This window comes from Typopeltis vanoorti, chromosome 21 (assembly GCF_054136105.1).
Source record: "Typopeltis vanoorti isolate ZY-2024b chromosome 21, IOZ_Tvanoo_1.0, whole genome shotgun sequence".
Taxonomy (NCBI): Eukaryota; Metazoa; Arthropoda; class Arachnida; order Uropygi; family Thelyphonidae; genus Typopeltis; species Typopeltis vanoorti.
Genome location: NC_143569.1, coordinates 61,282,943 through 61,296,805, shown reverse-complemented (window position 1 = coordinate 61,296,805; position 13,863 = coordinate 61,282,943). Strand labels below are relative to the sequence as shown.

The following is a 13,863-nucleotide window of genomic DNA, read 5'->3' as shown; positions in this document are numbered from 1 at the left end:
TTCTATGCGATTATCCTTAAGTAATATTAACGTCAATATTGATAGTCTCGTAGTTGAAGTGCAAGGCCAATCTTCACATTAAATTGTTATGTCGTTCGTTATATTATAAAATTTATGTAGAGGTTTATACCAAAGCATTATATTATAAATAAATGAAATATGAAGTAGCAACTTTTTCTAAAGCCTCAAAAAATTCCTCACCTTAGTAGAACCTTCTGTGGGACCATAGGCACAAATTAGTCTCATTGTCCAGTTCCCCATTCTCATATTTGCCCACATTACTCTACTTGAGACTGACTGCCATTCAAGAAGATTAGCCTCGTATTTTGTGTTGAATACTATGGCTACTCCTTCTTTTCTTTGATTGTCATCGCCTGAATATAACATTTTGTATTTATTGCTCAGAAAGATCTCACCAGTTTGGTCTTTTTTGTTTCATTCACCCCTATTATGTCAATCTGGTACTTATCTAATTCCTTAGCTAGCTCCATTTCTTTGCCATTCAGGCTTCTTATGTTGATAGTACTGATCTTTAACTCTGGTGATGTTGAGTTGGGGTTTGTTTTCAGATTTGTTCCAGTAGCTGACTTTTCGCTGTTCGCCCTGGTTCCCTGGCAAAAAAAAACAGGGGCCTTGTTTAACCGGGCGACACCCCATCCTGCATGAAATTTTGTCATGTTGTACCATCATTTTTTATTTTGGTTTAACCAATAAGAATACAATTTGGTCGGCTAAATCCCAAATTGCCAGCCCATCCTTGTTCGTTCCGTATCCAAGTAGATACCCAACAGGGTGCACCACGAAAAGGTGAGGATTGGACATTAGGTCAGAAGCCCTGGTCTGTTCTCCACATTCCTTTAAAGGCTATGTGGAGGTCTCCTCTCAGTTATACAGCTTTGACCCTTAAGCACCCTGCAACTTGTTTTAATTCATTTAATATTAATTTATTTAATTTAAGAATTTGGTCCGGCCCTTGACTTGGAGACAGAACGATAATTTGGTCCCCCGAACTAGGAAAGGTTGCCTATGCCTGGTTTAGACCTTCTGAATTTTACAGCCACTATAAAAATTTTATACCTCAATTCTTGAGTATTTCTTGCCAAATATTATCCATTCCAGCTGCTTTTTTCACATTTTATGTTTTTAATGGCTTTTTCTACTTCAAATATTGATACATATTCCTTCTTGCATTCCTGTTGATTTTCATGTCACCTTTGTTATCTCTAATTCCTTTTATAGTACTCTTTCCTACTTTTCTACAGAACATTTTACCACCTTCCTGATATTTAGTTTCTATGCTCTTACCAAAGTCTTCCTATGACTTTTGTTTAGCTAATTTTAAACAGTGCTTTTGTTTCTTACATTTTTCTCTGTATTCTCTAAGAGCATAAGCTGACTTACTTACCAGGAATATATTGATATGGTTTCTTCTTTTCCTTTACTCTCTCTCTAACTTCCTGATTCCACCATGGAGTTCTGATTTTTCTATCCTTACAGACAACCTCACCACATGCCTCTCTGACTGAATCAGTCAATGTTTTCTTTAGGATTTGCCATTGAATCTCCAAGATTTCTTTCTTGTTTTCAAACTTCCATTTTTTTTCTTTAGTGATGTTTGTGTATTTCAATCTATAGTTCACCTCTAAGAGTTGCTCAGCTTTGATTTGTTTTAAAACTTTCTTACACACTCTTCTTTTCAATATGAAATTCAGTTTTATCCTGCTCAAAACTAAATAGTAATCACTTCCTATTTCAAATCCTCTGTATACTCTTGTGTCCAGTGGGAAAACATCACTATCAATTATAATATAGTCACTGAGACGTTTCTTGTTTCTTTCATCTTCTCTCCCTGTGATGCGCACAGTTTTATGTTGGAACATACTGTTTGTAATAACTAATCCATGCACTGAGCAGAAGTCCATCGGGTACTTACCATTATTAATAACTTTTTTCTTTTTTCCAAATTTTCCCCAGAACATTTCTATATGGTAATCATTTCCCATTCTGCTGTTCAGATCTCCAACAAGGACATACTTTTCATTTTGTTGGTTCATTTCTCTAATGCCTCAAAAAATCCTTCCGCTTCTTCCTTTGTAGAACCGTCTATGGGACCATAGGCACAAATAAGTCTCATTGTCCAGTTCCCCATTCTGATATTTGCTCACATCACTCTGCTTGGTATTGCCTGCCATTCAAGAAGTTTTCTTCATATTTAGTGTTGAATGCTATGGCTACTATCTCTTTTCCCTGATTGTTATTGCCTGAATATAACATTTTGTATTTATGCTTAAAAAGATCTTACATGTTTTTTTGTCTTCTTTGTTTCAGTCACACCTATTATGTTGATCTGGTACTTATCCAATTCTTCTGCTAGTTTCATTTGTTTCTCATTGATGCTTCTTATGTTGATAATACTACTCTTGAACTTTGTTAATGTTGATTTGGGATGTCTTCTGGGATTTTTTCCAGTAGCTGACTTTTCACAGTTCACCCTGGTTCCATGCAGGTGGGGAGAGGGGGTGAAGTTAACCGAGCGACATCCCAGCCAGAATGAAATTCTGTTCTGTTGTACCATTATTTTGCACTATGGTTTAAGCCAATAAGAATACAATTTGGTCATCTAAATCCCAAATTTTCAGCCCATCCTCATTTGTTCAGTGTCCAGGTGGATAACTAACAGGGTGTACTGTTAGAAGGTGATGGAAGTTTTTTCCCACTTTGTTAGACTATAATAAATTTAGTTTAATCCTTTATTCAAGTGTAAGCAAACAAAGTTTGTGCCTAAAGTATCTTCAGGTCCACCTTTACTGCAGGTTGCCTCAGTCCTTTGCGGCAAACTTTGTTTGCTTACACTTGGTTAAAGGATTAAACTTAATTTATTATAATGTTAGAAGGTGAGGATTGGACATTAGGTCAGAAGCCCTGCTCGGTTCTCTACATTCCATAAAAGGTTATGTGGAAGTCTCCTTCCAGTTATACAGCTTTGACCCTTAAGCACCCTGGATGCAAAATGTATGTGATGCAAATATTATTACCACTGTTGATGATGATATTAGTAATGAATCCGGTGTTAACAATTAGCAGTTGTTCTAATTTCGTTTTGTTTTCCACCTGTATAAAAATTCATAAATGGATAAAAAATAAATGTAATTTAAGACTGAATTAGCCCAGCAGGTGATGAATCGTATTAGTTATATCCTAATAGTTATTTGTGCTCTGATAATGCTGATTTGAAATTAAGCAAATTATAAGCAAGTTAATAAAACATAATTTTTTAGTTTGTTTGGTGTTGTTAATACTGTTAAAAATAAGTAATGAGTAACCATAAGTATATACAATAAGTAACCATACACTTAAGCTTATCCATTTGATTAGTTACTTTCTAATATTTTTACATCCACATAAGCATCTATTTCATGTAAATATATTAGTCGTAATACACAGAACAGTTATTGTTATTATTATGAAAGGTCCTACTAATTTCATTTAGAAATGTTTAAAAATAAAACAGTTGCTTTACCTTATTATATGAAGGTAATTTTGTAATTGTTGTGAGTTTTAAACTGGTGAAATCTAAGTGCATGTTTTCATTTCCTTTATGGCTACAGTTTGATTTACACTACATCCTGTTCACTTATTTTCCAATCCAAAGAATTTTTTTTTTTTTTAAAAGAGGTAAACCATGAGTAGACATATCGGTACACAATAAATAACGGAAAAAACTCACATAGAAAGATTATTTATTAGTATAATTTTCGCCTGTGTGTCACAGGCATCTTCAGTACATTAAACTCAAAATTAAACACTAATTGACAATTCCTAAAAGCGCCACCTAAGTAGCTGGTGTAAGATAACTAAAAAGGTCAATAACTTTCCTAAAAAAAAAAATAAATAAATAAATAAAAAAAAATAAAAAAAAATTAATACAATAAAAAGTTAGGAAAGATTAGCTGATTTGTAAAGTACTATCTCCCATAAAGGGGATAGACGTAAGCCGTCGGATCTGTTTAAGTTAGGAGAATGAAGTAGAGTTTCACATGTTTCTTTATAAAGGCGTTTCATGAGAAACTGACTTTTGTGAAGAACTGCTGTCTTTCTCCAATGAACTCTGTGTCTAGTGAAGATGGCATGTTCAGAAAGTCCAGACTTTTCAGGTTTAAAGTATTCAATATAAGATTGGTGTGCTTCTAGCCGAATAGAGGCGGATCTTCCCGTTTGTCCGAAATAAGATAATCCACAAGAGCACGGAATCTGGTAGACACCTGGATGATTAAGATGTGGAAGCTTGTCCTTAGGAGAAGTGAGAAAGGTGGAGATTTTTCTAAACGGTCGAAAGGCAACAAAAATATTCAGTGGTTTTAAAACTTTTGCTATACGTTCACTGATGCCTTGTACTTAAGGGATAGTAATGCACGTTATTTCTTCTGTGTTTGAAGAGGAAGACATATTAAAACTACTCAAAGTTCTTTTAATGAAGCAATTCTTATAACCATTAGATAGAAAGGAAGAAGTTATGTATTGTAGTTCTTTCTGTAAAAGATCGTCTGTAGAACAAAAGGAGTGGGCCCGATGAACCAGTGTTTTAATAGTTCCTGCCTTTTGACTGGGATGGTGATGAGATTCGGCATGGATATAATGGTCTGTATGAGTCTTCTTTCTATAAACTGAGAAATGTAGGTTACCGTCTGGTTGGCGAAGAATTAGAAGATCTAAAAAGACTAACTGCTTATTTGATTCTACTTCTAGGGTAAACTTGATCCTAGGATGAAATGCGTTTAACTTAGTGAGAAATTTAAGTTAAGGGGATAAAAAACCCTTATTGTTTTTCAGCCAGTAAGCGAAACTAAGATCGAACACTACGATCTGTAACGTTTCATGCCGACGAACTGTCAGCGTATCCAAGCGTAAGTGACCACTTGGTAGTGCCACACCACGGCAACTCGTTGCAAAGGTGAACCTTAACTTATATCAACCTCGCCAGAAAAAAATAGCCTTTTGGCTTTTCATCTTAGTGAGAAATTGTTGAAGTTCATCAGAAGAGCCATTCCATACAGCAAAAATGTCATCGACATATCTGAACCAATGCCTAGGTCTTGGAGAAATATTATCAAAGATACGTTGTTCAAAATGTTCCATAAAGAAATTGGAGATAGCAGGAGAAAGAGGATTACCCATTGCTGTTCCTTCAATTTGTTGATACAACTTATTTTTAAAGGAAAAATAACCAGAATTTATTACAAAATCAAATATGTTTACAATGTCCGAAGGAAATTCCTGTTGTAGTAATTCAATACTTTCCAAAAGAGGCACATTTGTAAATAAAGAAACAACATCTAAACTGATCATGATTTAAGAAACGTCCAAATGAAGATCTGAAATTTTATTTTTGAAATCCAAAGTATTTTTTATATAAGTATCAGTTCTTCTAGTGGAAGAGGAGAGTAAATTTGATAAAAATTTTGAGATTTTGTAAGTGGGGCAACCTATACAATCTACGACTGGTCTCAACAGAATGCCTGGTTTATGAACTTTCGGAAGACCATACAATCTAGGTGGACGACTGAAGAAGGTTTTAAGAAGGCATTACTATCCCTTATGTACAAGGCATCAGTGAACGTATAGCAAAAGTTTTAAAACCACTGAATATTTTTGTTGCCTTTCGACCGTTTAGAAAAATCTCCACCTTTCTCACTTCTCCTAAGGACAAGTTTCCACATCTTAATCATCCAGGTGTCTACCAGATTCCGTGCTCTTGTGGATTATCTTATTTTGGACAAACGGGAAGATCCGCCTCTATTCGGCTAGAAGAACACCAATCTTATATTGAATACTTTAAACCTGAAAAGTCTGGACTTTCTGAACATGCCATCTTCACTAGACACAGAGTTCATTGGAGAAAGACAAGAGTTCTTCACAAAAGTCAGTTTCTCATGGAACGCCTTTATAAAGAAACATGTGAAACTCTACTTCATTCTCCTAACTTAAACAGATCCGACGGCTTATGTCTATCTCCTTTATGGGAGATAGTACTTTACAAATCATCTAATCTTTCCTAACTTTTTATTGTATTAATTTTTTTTATTATTTTTTTTATTTTTATTTATTTTTTATTTTTAGGAAAGTTATTGACCTTTTTAGTTATCTTACACCAGCTACTTAGGTGGCGCTTTTTGGAATTGTCAGTTAGTGTTTAATTTTGAGCTTAATGTACTGAAGATGCCTGTGACACACAGGCGAAAATTATACTAATAAATAATCTTTTTACGTGAGTTTTTTCCGTTATTTATTGTGTACCAAGAATTTTTTTAAAATATTTTTTAATGGTATTAATTGTTTTCTTTGATCGTCAGTTGTGATTATTTGCTTAATAATATGGCAGTTATGATTCATCTTTGCTAGTGTTTTGATGTTTTCAGATGTTTAAAAAGCTAATAATTTTATATATACTTTATATATAAGTATAAAGGTAAGCAGTTGCATAAAGTCCTGTCTTCCCCCCCCACCCCCACCCACACACATGTGCGTGCATGCCATGATTTTATCCTTAAGTCCATAGAGCAGGCTGAAAACCTGGAATAAACCTTGATTAGTGATCATTTGTAAACTTGTGTTTGTGCAAAATGGTCCATCAAGAAACATGCTTGTTTAGTTTGATTTATTATTATTATCTGAGAACTCCACGGACTCAAGGACTCATTGAGAGGCTGTAAATCATCCAAACCAGCTGTTCATACCTTCCCTTAAATTCATTCACTAAATGCACTCACTAGCTCTATAGGTAAAGTATTTCACTCAATCACTCACTGCTCACTCACTCTATCTGATAACTCCAAGGAGTCAAGGACTCATTGAGAGAGGCTGTAAATCATCCAAACCAGCTGTTCATACTTTCCCTTAAATTCATTCACACTAAATGCTCTCACTACCTCTATAGGCAAAGTGTTCCACTCACTCACTAACTGCTCACTCACTCTATCTGAGAACTCCAGGGAGTCAAGGACTCATTGAGAGAGGCTGTAAATCATCCAAACCAACTGTTCATACCTGCCCTTAAATTCATTCACACTAAATGCACTCGCTACCCCTATAGGCAAAGTATTCAACTCCCTCACTGCTCTGTGAGAGAGAAAATCTAGCTCTTGTGCCTTTCTTGACTGCGAACAAACTTAACGTTCGTTGATGCCCCCAATGTTCTCTCCCCACCTTCCATATAATGAAAAATTTCATCAGATCTTATGACACCCATGCAAAAGTTTATAGACCTCTATCATATCACCCCTCTTTCTCCTGTTAACTGGAACCTGTAATCCGCATACTTGCAATCTGCCCTCAATCTAAATCCCATAATTCAGGTATAATCTTTGCGACTCTTCTTTGCACCCTTTCCACAGCTTCATTATCCCCTTGGAATCCAAGAGACCAAATCTGTGCACAATAATCCAGGTGTGGTCTTATTAAGGCATTATAAAGAGGTAAAATGACTTCCTTATCCTTACATGTCAAGGTTCGTTTCAACATCGAAATTATCCTCTGAGCTGTATTTGAAACCTTTGATATGTGGCCTTTGAACTTCAAATTCTAACCAGCATTATGCCAAGACCTTCATCAGTTTCTTGTAGCATAACCCTGCTAATATAATATGCTGCTGGAAATCTCATCACACCAAAGTGAATAACTTTACGCTTCCTAACATTAAATTGATGGCCATTTTCGTTTGCCCAAATTTCTAACCTATTCAAATCATTTTGTAAGTGCTGGAGTAGCATCAGTAGCAACTCTGATTGTCCTGCTATTTTCACATCATTGACAAACAATCACATCTCCTGTTAGACCCTTTCTAATGTCATTAATGTATAGATTGAGCAACAGTGGCCCAAGGACTGAATCCTGAGGTACACTACTGGTTATTTTTTATTTATTTATTTATTTTTTTTAATAATCTTTGTACTGGTTATTGGCAGTATTACCCTGACATCACGTCCAGACATTTTGTACTGACTTGATATAGGCCTAAGCCTTTACAAGTGTTTTACCCTATGCCTGTTCTAGTTATCATTGTAGTCATTCTCTGGTGGCAACGTCATGCCACCAGTGTGCTCTGTAGGGCTCTCACAGGAAAGAACTTTTATATCCTTCTGCGTAAGCCCAAGCTGTTTTAAGTCTTTATAACTATCTGCACTCCATACGCCATGTAAAGAGATAGTGGCACTGGTAAACCTCGGAGTTTCCCCATGCTCCTCTCGTAGCTTACTAACTAGATCTTGGTTATTTTTATAATAATTTACTTTATTATTACGGCTATAGGCTAGTGGGCATCCTGTTCCCACTACCAGACATCAACTACCCAAACGTCACCATCACTAAGTCTGGCTTACGCAAACCCACGGAGGTCCTATAATGTGGTTCCACCACAGTCTCCCAACCTTTGTTCTTAAAGCGATTGTTCCGAATGGAGACCACAGCATCATGCCTCTGCATGCGGAATCCATGGGTGCAGAAGCAACACTGGGATATATGAGACAATGTCTCACCGTAGTGGCAGCCAACCCTACATCTTGAGTCGTCACTACCCCATCGAGCTGTGCGGGCTCGAGTGGGCAAGGCATTGATCCTCATCCTGATAAGGTCAATTTACTCGAACCCAGGGAGGAGTCTGGTGCCATCCCTTTCCCAATCATGCTGGGGAGGCACCAGATATGACTCTTTTAAAAGAGCACCATCTACAGAAGTGCAACAGAGATGCCCATCTCTTGTGTTCTGTGGGTGCTGACTCAATTAAAGTACCTTGATAATGGGACTAGCCTTTAGCCTACCTAAAGTCTTCTTGTATTAATTGGCTATAGAATGCCTCTCTGCAGATGGGGGAAGAAGATAGTTCTAACTGCGCAATTCTTGATAGTTGCAGGTGATGGAACCCCAAGCCCACCATCCTTCACCCTCATATGGAAATATGCAATAGGAGTGTCAGGCAGCAGTCGGAGCCATGCTCTCATGGCTGAACAGATAGCCCTGTCCATTCGGGACAGTACCGAGATATATATATATATATATTAAATCGAGCAGATTCTCCCCCACCATATACCACTTTTTAATATCTGTCTGTCAACCATCCACTGATCCAAGTTTAGAGTTTACATTGCAATCCCATATTCTCCAGCTTATGCAACAGCTTTTTCATATGATATCCTATCAAATCGCAATTATCCTCTGAGCTGTAAATTAAAGATACCATGAAATTATATACTTAGTTTAATCCTTTATTCAAGTGTAAGCAAACAATTTTGCACCTGAACTATTTTCAGGACTGAGACAACTTGTATAAAGAAGCTAATGCTTTCACATCACTTGCTTTAGTATCCCATAATGCAAAACACATCTCCTTGCAGACATGTAGTTCAGGTGCAAACTTGTTTGCTTACACTTGAATAAAGGATTAAACCAAATATATAATTTCTTGGTATCTTTAATTTATAGTATAACCAAGTAGAAAAACTTCCAACATCCTCTGAGCTGTATTTGAAACTTTTGCTATGTGAGAGCTTTGACTAACTTGCCGTAGCAAAATCCAACATTATCATAGTGTATTCATTCCATTTCTCTATCTCAGCCATAACATTATTATAAAATATGAGCAAATTGCTAAAACATCACATTCCTTTAGTAAATGCTGCTCCTTGCATAGTATAGCTTGTTTGTTTACCCATTTCTGTATGCGAGTTCTTACCAACTTCTCTGAAATCTTCATTACCACACCAGAGATACTGACAGACCAGTAGTTAGACATATCAGATTTTGCACTTCCCCCATGTACAATAGAACTATCATGCATTCCTGATATCATTCCTGAACTGACACTCAAGTTATACAAGATGTGAAAGGCCTAGCCAATTCAGTTGAACATTCCTGGAGCATATATTGCGGATATTTCATCTGTCCCTATTAACAAATTCTTATCCAGCTCATGCAACAGCTCTTCAATCTCATTTTCATGCATTTCTAATTCTTCATCCAGTGTACCAGTAGCACTGTGCACCATGTTAGATATACCTAATTGATATAACTTAGCAAAGTGAGCACTCATTAATTGAAAAATCTCATTAGCTTCCGACACTAGAGTGCCATTTGAGAACAAGATAATTCTTTCTTTTGCTTGTAGCATCATGATAAAATTCTTTTGGATTGCCTTTAGCCTGTATAGCCAATTTCATTTCATACTCCAATTTAGATTTCTGCACAATAATTGTTACTTCCCTGGCTTGTACTTGATATATTTCATAACTCCTGTCATTCTTATTCTTATGATATTCTTTCTACGTCATCTTCTTCTGGTGGATTTCTTGCTTAATAAGGTTGCACATCCATTTCACTCTCAACCTATTTATTCTTTGAACACTTGGGATACATTCAGATACCACCTCATTTAAGCACTTTTTTCAAAGATTCCCATGAATCTTTGAAAAATTACAAGTACGAATCATTACCAGTAAACTAGATTTGTGAATCATATTTTTAACTCTTTGCACAGTAAAAAAAAAACAAAACAGCATTTTAAAAAGATAGCATTTCAGAAGTGAGACCACTTTCAGAATCAGCATATATAACATTCATAAGTAAATACATTTGTATTTAAGTTATAAGTCTGTGGACTATCATCTTCTTCCAAGAGCAAAAACCAATCACTTTTGACTGTGCCTGAAGATGCTTAAATATTTTGCACCCTTACTTGTATCTCTCTCTCTGTGTGTGGGGGTGGGGAGAAGGCCTCATTAATTACTTAGTGTTGGTAAGTAGCTCTTTTAATTTTTATGTAAATATATAAAAATTTATACATCAATTATAAAGTCTTATTAATGCTATAGTTTCATTAACCTTCAAGTCATTGATAAAACAATCAACACTGAAGGATAATGAAATTAGTAAGTCATATTTGTATAAGAAGAGGACCCAAGAAGGATATGAATTAATGAATGAAAAAAAAAATATTCATATCCATACTGATAAGAGATTTTCGGTGTTTTGCATGTTACAAGCAAAATTTACCATATTTTCTGAAATATAGTGTAATGTGTACCAGTACCCCAATTCACCTAGTTAAAGGGTTTATAGCTTTTAATGTAGTTAATTTCTGTGTCTTGTTTTAAGTTTATGCCAGTATTGTTTGAAATGTTTTCACAATTATAAACATCTATCAGAATATGACTCGGATTTACCTACTTCACTTAATAGAGAGTTGATTTATTAATTTAGTGTCAAGTAGGTGTACTGCCATTGGGAACTGGTAATGATTTAGCCCGTGTATTAGGATGGGGGTCTGTGTGTGATGATGACACTCAACTGCCTCAACTTTTAGAGAAATATGAGAAAGCAACTATAAAGTTGCTGGACAGGTAAATATCTAACAATGATGTTAGTAGATTGATAATGGCAATTTCTTTATACTGGAAAAGTAATTTAAGTGTCATTCAATTTGATTTGATTTTTTTTTAGGTGGAGTATAATGTCTTATGAGGGAACAATGCCAGCAGTAAAGAAAATCCCAACACAGGCAAGTCTCTTCATATACTATTTTTTTTTTTTTAATTTATGATGAATTTACATTCATCATATAACATCATCATAAAACATGAAAGCATGTTAGCTTTTGCTTATATCTACCAGGTAGCAATGCAGTCAGCGTGTGTCACCTGCCAAGTCAGAACTGTATAATCACTCTCACCAGTTGGAGGCATAGCAATCATTTCATTCATATTATCAGATGTTGTTTCTTTTATCATGAGTTCTTTCCATTATATGCTGCTTAAGGTAGTTTTTTATTCATTTTTATTTTTTATTAATTTATAAAATTATTATTAATTTTATAAATTAATGATAATTTATAAAATTATCATTAATTTTATAAATTCTCTTTTCCTCATCTTGCATGTGTTCTCCTTCTTCTGCTCTATATTTCCATAATTGAATCATATATAATGATAGTCTTCTTTGTATCCATATGATTTATCTGTCTATACAGTCCACAGTGCTTTAGATTATACTGATCTATAGCAGGTATATTTTGTCCTGTCTAAACCTCTGTCTTATACCAAAAAGCCCCTCAGAACTCTTGCCTGTATTATTCATACTATCACCTCCATTGATAATTTCTATTCTAGTTGAATTCAGTTTCTCTGCAATCATTGACAATACTCTTCCTCCTTCTTTTATATCTTGTCTGAACTGTCAAATTCTGTTCCTGTAAGAATAGGCTTACCATACGTCCCGGTTTGAAGGTATGGTCCCGGCCAGTTTGTCATTTTGTCCTGGTTATTTGATAAAAATTTAAAAGTGCAGAATATACATGCAGTACAAAAAAGTGCAGCCTCGGAAAATGGTGATTAGGCAACATGAATACCCCACTTTGACTCTGGCCTGTATGCAGCGTCGCAAGTCATTGTTGAGCATGTGCAATCTTAGTTGAGTTTAGATTGTGAGTCGGTGTTTCTTTTCGGCGTGTTGTTTGTGATTATTTTTACTTCATTAAATTAATTTAATCCCAAAATGCCAAAAGAAACTGTGTTTATGAATAATTAAAAAAGGATTATCCGTTTTTGAAAAAAAGTTTGTGGTCATATTGACAAAGTGAAATGTGAACAGTGCTTTTCAGAATTTTCTGTGGCTCATGGTGGGCGTTCGGACATAAAAAATCACTTGACATGTGCGAAACATAAGGCTAGTCTAGCAGCGGCAGGAACTGCCTCAAAGATATTGTCATATTTTAAAGGTGCCGATCCAAGTGACAAAGAATTTTTAATAGCTGCTGAAGAAGCAACTTTTGCATTTCATGTTGCTATTCACAATCTCAGCTTTAAGTTCTGCCGATTGTTCATCTAAATTGATATCAAAGCTTTTTGAAACAAAGTTTAGACTGGGTAGAACAAAGTGTGAAGCTGTCATTGTTAATGTGATTGAGCCACAGTTGTTTCAGCAACTTTGTGAAGATTTAAACAAAACAAATTTGGTGACGATATCAATTGATTCTTCCAACAGGAAAGAAATTAAAACCGTGCCATATGTTGTGCAGTATTTTGCACCAGATTGTGGAGTAAAAGTTAAACTTTTAGACTTTCAATCAGTTCCTGGTGAAACTGCAGAAATACTGACAGACTATTTAATGTCAGTTATGAAAACTCATGATATAAAAAAAATTATTGGATTTTGTGGAGATAACTGCAATGCCAATTTTGATGGTGTAAAACGGAGAGGAGAAAACGATATTTACAGTCGATTGAAGAAGGAACTAGGAAGAAATATTGTGGGCATTGGTTGCAGTGGTTGCATTGTTCACATTTTCAAACTGCAGTTGATGTTCTACCTATTGAAATAGAAGCTTTAGTAGTCGAAATTTATAAATATTTCCACATTTATACAGTTCGAGTCACTCAACTAAAAGCATTCTGTGAATTTGTAGATGTAGAGTATTAAAAGGTTCTTCAACATGGCAACACCCATTTTCTTTCGCTACTTCCAGCTATTGACAGAATACTTGAAATTTATGAGGGACTGAAATCATATTTTATTTCACAAGAACACTGTCCGGTGATGATAAAACAGTTCTTTGATAATGATTGTGGTGAAATATATTTGTGGTTTGGGCACAGGCAACTCAAATTGTTTAACAAATCTATCTTGATTATGGAAAGTACAAAAGCGAGTGCAAAGATATTGTCATTGAACTTAGAAAATTAAAAACAAATCTTGAGGAAAGAAATAATAATAAATTTATACCTCAAGAAGCAAAAAAGCTTTTTAGAATACTGGAAAATAATGGAAGTATTAATATTAATACAATACTACAAGAGTTTACAAAATTTTATGACCGATGTC

General features: G+C 35.2%; 1 protein-coding gene across 1 annotated transcript in view; it reads left to right on the top strand.

Moving 5' to 3' along the window:
* LOC150094898 (diacylglycerol kinase delta) overlaps positions 1-13,863 on the top strand; it is a 566,581-nt gene that overhangs the window by 275,466 nt on the left and 277,252 nt on the right. The window contains exons 11-12 of the mRNA XM_090411584.1: positions 11,248-11,387; positions 11,488-11,545. Coding sequence (XP_090267710.1) covers positions 11,248-11,387; positions 11,488-11,545 — 198 coding nt within the window. The remainder of the gene's footprint in view (positions 1-11,247; positions 11,388-11,487; positions 11,546-13,863) is intronic.